A 5,960-nucleotide genomic window follows, 5' to 3' on the forward strand; every position below is an offset into this window, starting at 1 on the left:
ACAAGTAATTAGACAAATGAAGAATTAGAAGGAGAGGAAGAAGCTTTTTTCTAGGAATTAATTAATGTTATGTCATACAAAATACAAACAGTAGTGCATGATACTGTTTTCTTTTACCAGAAATTTATAACTGAGAAAAATTGCATAGGCCTAAAAATTTAACTGAAGTAATTAGTTTTTTCGATTTGATTTTATTTTTTAAGAAATTCAGTTCTTTGATTCGATTCTTAATTTTAGGATGCGATATTTTGGTGCATCAATGAATCAAAATCTAATAAAATTAAAATTTTTATTTTTTGTTTTTATCTGAATTCTCAAATAAAAAGAAGAATATGACTAAATCAAATGAAGATTTCTTATAGAATATCAATCGGAGATGAATTTGCGAACGAAGTTGTTATAACACTCATTAATTAATTTAAAATAAAATCAGTGATGTGGCTTTGTATCTAATTAAATCAAGCAAGCCTAATTTAGTTATTTTTTCGTTGGGACGACATAGTTGACATTCTTCTTCTAATTCATCCATGAGATTTTTCCTATTTATTTCCTCTTATTATTGACACTCTTTATAGATACCGAAAAAACTGAATTTAAAAAATCTAAATGAACTGAAAAATTGAATTGAAATTTGAAAAAATGAGATGAAAAAAACCTAACAACCACTCCTTACTCATTACACAAAGATAAGAAATCCAACTAACTATTTCTTAATGAATAAAAAGAAAATAATCCAAGGTATAACTAGTTATTATTACATGAACATCCAAATAAAGAGAGGTTTAATTTCCATGGGGTTGAATCCTAACAGGGAGACCATTAACAGGTACAGGTGATGATTGGTAAATAATCTTTTCATGTGGAACTAATTTCTCCAACTTGAAATTAGAAACAACATTATGTATAAACACAAGTGTTTCCAATCTTGCATACTCTTTTCCTGGGCACATTCTTGGTCCTCCTCCAAATGGTACAAAACTGTATGGTGCTGGTCCACTCCCTTCAAATCTACAAGGATCAAACTTTTCTGGCTCTGGAAAATATTTTGGATTTTTGTGTGTTGAATACACATTCCAAAGTGTCTGTCCAATATAAACATTACATAAAATAATTAGAATAAAAAACAAATCGCCCAGTCAGGAAGTCACGGCTTTGAGTCGTGAAAACAAATAAAAATGTGAGGCAAGACTATATATAATAGACCCTGGTGGTCTGGTCCGGGGTGGCAATGGTGCGGTGCGGGTGCGGGTTTTTTCTAAACCCGTGAATTTTGAAACTGCCCCGCCCCGCCTCGCATCACCTTTTAACTCGCATAAACCCTCCCCACACTTATACCCGCGCATACCCGCATCACACCATCCTGTTTTTTTTTTTTTTTTTTTTTTTTTTAAATAAATTTGTAACTTCATTGAAAATCATAATATTTTCAAATCTTCAATTAGAAAATAGTAACATCCAATTTCTATTATATCACTTTCAAAAAGAAATTGTCAAAGAAGTATCACATGTACAAGTAATATAATGATCAAATATCATATTTTCATTATTAAAATTAGAGATCGCTCAGTATATCTAATTATACATGTCTTTTTAAGTATCATAAACTTTTAAGTAAAGAATACACATAATTTTAATTAGATTCACGAGAATAATACTAATTTTTATTTTTTTCTTGGTTTAAATCCGCATATACCTGCAACCCGCCCCGCCCCATTTAATAAAAACTTACTTCAACCCTCCCCACATCCGCCCTGCACCCACATATATAGTCTAAAATCCGCACCACCCTACATAGCATAAAACCTACACCACTTCACACGCACATCCGCACCGTCCCATTGCCATCCCTATGTTTCAGACCTCGTGGATAGCCAAAAGCTTAGTGCATTAGACTATGCTAATTATATATAATATGGAGAGTTAGTAAATAATAAAGTACCTTCCATCCTTTTGGGATAGTAAATCCTCCAAATGTGAAGTCAGTAATTGCCTCTCTAAAAGCACCTTGAGCCGGCGGAATTAGCCTTATTGCTTCACATGCAACGTTCCAAGAATACTTCATTTTCTGGATGTCATCCCAATTTAGCAATTCTCCTCGACCTTTTGACTTTGCAATTTCCATTTGTTCTATTCCAACCAAAAAATAAATAAGTTTGTTACTAATAGTGTGATAAAATCTTGATAATTGTCACTTTGTCAGTGTATATAACTAATAGAGTTAAGTTGCATACACTAGCAATGTGATGGAAATTTTTATATTATTAGTATAATGTAACCTGTTATAACAAGGTACTTACTATTTGTTCTATATTACCAATCAATTTACTACCAAATCTAGAATTATCAACGTAAAAATCAGTTCGTAAATTGCTCAAATTAGTTGTTAAATCAACAAATTAGGATCCATTGATAAAAGGATCTCTGGTAATGCCTACCAAAAAATTTGAATGAGTTAGAATTACCAACACTAAATGCTCTCTTCTCATATATTCTAACTGTCTTGATGGACAAAACTACCCGTTGATAGTGAGTGGAAACCATGATTATCCTAAATAACAATACTCATAAAGTAAAACCATAAAAAAAAAAAAAATTAGTACCTCTATGAACCTCGTTAAAGATTATGGGAAGCTCAGCAAGATATTTCAAGACAAAAGTAATAGCAGCACTTGTAGTATCATAGCTTGCAACAAGCAACCCTACAATATTATTGCAAATCTCTTCATCATTCATAAACTCTCCATTTTCATCACTAAAACTCATTAGTCTAGACAACAAGTCATTGAAATTTTCCTCATTTTTCTTCCTCTCCCTAATGACCCTAAGAAGCTCTTCCCTCACCATTTTTCCGCCTTTTATCGCTCGATTGTAAGGCGTACCAGGCAAGTTAATTGGAACGGAGAATATCCCCGATGTTACAAGAACGAAAGGGTCTGATAACTTTTTTACGTGTCGAAAATCCTCTATTGATAGGAACAATTTGCAAGCTAAAGAGAAAGTATATTTTTTGGCTAGAGGGTAAATTTTGACTTCCTTGAAAGGCAACCATTCTTGATTCAAGTGATCACGAGCCATGGAATCCATAAAAGGGATGAATTGTTTGAGATTTTCGGGTTTTAATATCTCACGTAGGAACTCGCGATTTAAAAGAGCGAGTTCTCTTAACGTATTTTGGGATTGAGTTGGACACATGAGTGGCTTGGTCAGAGACTGTGGCCACCAAGTGGTAAGAAGTTTGTTTTCATTCGAAAACAAGAACTTGTTACCACTCGTACCACAAAAAACCGCGATTTTTTCGCCTACGAGGGAGGTTTTAAAGACTTGTGATGAGTATTTTTTCATTCTTCCATGGATGAATTTCTCTGGAGATGAGTAAAACATATCCATGTTCTCTCCAAGGATTGGCCATCCACTTGAACCTGGTGGAAGATTTTTGTATTGTTTAGGGATGAAGAAGATGAGATAGATACAAATGAAAACAACTCCAAATGCTAGTGAATAAAGAATAAAGGGATCCATTGTTTAGTTCTTGAGAGAGTGTAATCTTTGTAGTAGTTGCCTTGCCCCAAAGTAAATCACATCTTTTTAACTCCCTCTTTTGTAGCACTTACTCCTCCTTTATAGCAACTATATATTCTAGGATCATTTCAGCCATAGTTATCTACTTACATTTACATATATTTATTACTTAAATATTTTTAACAATTCATTATATCTTTTTCAAATACATCAAACTATTTTCTTTCTATCCTTCAACAATTTTCTATTCGATTTTTACCTTTTTTAAGGCTAATATTTACTACTTTTCTTAAGTAATATTTTTCGAATAAAAGAAATAAAGATTTTGGCTTGAAATTTTTCTAATTTTATTTTCTTTCTGAGTCAAATAGATCCATTATACGTGTGCCAAATTAATATAAAAATTGTGTCAAATAAATTCATTATATTTTCTTTATGTAGCTCTTTTGAATTCTCAATTAAAAAAATTAAAAATTTAACTATATGATGAATTTTAAAAACAAACAAAAATATTTAACAAAAGTTTTTAATATATATTTGTGGCAGTAAAGATTTTTCTAAAAATATTGAGTAAAAGATATAATGGATATTTAAGGAAAAAATATAACTAAATATATGAAAATAGATAACTGTGGTTAGAATTATAATTTAACTAATTAAAATTTCAATCATTAATTTTAAATCATGACATGTGTTTTCGATCCAAAAAAACTAAGGCCATAGCTAAATTTTATATAATTACAAAACATAACCTAAATATGCCTTAAATCTCTCCCTTTCTCTCTCACAATTCTCCTCTTCTCTCACTGTCTCGTTACCTCTCTCTGTCGTTCTCTTCTTTTAATTTTTTTACATTTCCAAAAACTTTCATATTTGTATAAATTGTATATTCAATATACATTCTCCAAAATTTATATATGTACATATTTAATTACGACTGACAATTTCAGCCCGTATTGAAGAACTTGGGCCATTTAATTCATATATAATAAGTTGGATCACTCATATTTTAAGTGTGTAAATATGAGCTTAACTTATTTTAAAGGAAAAATTTCAATTATATACAATAAATAAATAAATAGTCTACAACAAAAAATAGTCAAGTTTTTGTTTGCGAAAAATTGCTATTAGTCCATTTTTTCCTTTTTCTTTTTGCAGCAATTGTTTTAAAAAGAAAAAAAACTCTTTTTGTTGTTTTTTCGTGCTGTGTTTTTAATTATTAAAAATACTTTTTTCCCTTTTTTCCAAACTTTTGCCGTACAACTTTTTTCTTCATGTATCAATATTATAAAAATGACGTATGTATATGTGTGTATATATATATGATATACAAATAGTTATATAGTGTATAATAATATATCAATATTGTATAAATATGTATCAATATTGTATAAATAGTTACGTAATATATCAATATTGTATAAATGATGTACGAACTTATATCAATATTATATAATTAGTATATAAACGTGTATTGATATTATATTATCACCGGCGGACCAAAAATATTGCGCAAGCAGGTTCAACCAGAAACGTCTTTAACCAATAATATAAGTATAGTATCTGGCACGACAACTAGGACCTGGTAACTTCTTATTCTTTTTCGTTACGATCACGAGATGAAGTTATTTTAAGTTCACACTTTATAATGTTACGAAAGTTGGAGCCATTTTTTTTATCAAAATAAGAACAACAAATTATTTACTTGTATTTTCTAACAATTAAATTATTTAAATTTGAAAAAAATAATTTTACCGATTTAGATTTTCATAAACATGAAATTTAATAAAGTCTAGATTTTTTTTTTTTGTTAGAAATGCTCCTAAAGAATTGCTATTAGCAAATGGAAGATAATAAAAAAGAGTTACACATCTAAACTAAATGAATACATATAACTAAGAAATAGAGTTATATAAGTAATTGAAATTTCAAGATAAAACAAATGACAATTTTCAGCATGATACAAATCGAACTACAAATGGTAAGGAGTTTGATACAAGTATTTTTGCATGTATTTGCATTTTATGAAGGAAAAATTAGAACTCACTTTGAAAAGATTTAATTTGTTAAAGTATGACAAACTTAAGGATAACTTAAAGGTCTCAAATTTTCTTTCAATTGCCAGCTTTGACTCCAACTCCTTGAACTCCTCTAACTGGACCAACACTTGGAAAGCTATCAGAAATAAACCGTTAAATAACTGGTTCACGCTGGGACTCTATCCTCCCTTTCCGTACGTAGAATATTTGATTAAATAAAAAGGGAAAAGACATCGTTTTCATCCCAAACTATATTCGAAAAGTCGAAGCCACACCTAAACTATACTAGTGACCTATTACACACCTAAACTATAAAAAAGTGAAACTATTTACACCCTGTCAGTCTACCACCACTTGCATGTGGTGTAGTATTTTACACGCGCTGCCACGTCAGCATCACGC

The 5,960-nt window shown here is 30.3% G+C and overlaps 1 protein-coding gene across 1 annotated transcript; it reads right to left on the reverse strand.

Moving 5' to 3' along the window:
• Positions 1-654: 654 nt before the first annotated feature.
• On the reverse strand, positions 655-3,569 carry LOC107874834 (beta-amyrin 6-beta-monooxygenase-like). Its single transcript, XM_016721556.2, has 3 exons — positions 2,601-3,569; positions 1,940-2,127; positions 655-1,082 (listed from the first exon to the last, which is right to left on the reverse strand). The coding sequence occupies exons 1-3, from the start codon at positions 3,517-3,519 to the stop codon at positions 783-785; spliced, it is 1,407 nt and encodes a 468-aa protein (XP_016577042.2). The 5' UTR covers positions 3,520-3,569; the 3' UTR covers positions 655-782.
• Between the last annotated feature and the right edge of the window lie 2,391 nt (positions 3,570-5,960).

Source organism: Capsicum annuum, chromosome 6 (genome assembly GCF_002878395.1).
Source record: "Capsicum annuum cultivar UCD-10X-F1 chromosome 6, UCD10Xv1.1, whole genome shotgun sequence".
NCBI classification, from domain to species: domain Eukaryota; kingdom Viridiplantae; phylum Streptophyta; class Magnoliopsida; order Solanales; family Solanaceae; genus Capsicum; species Capsicum annuum.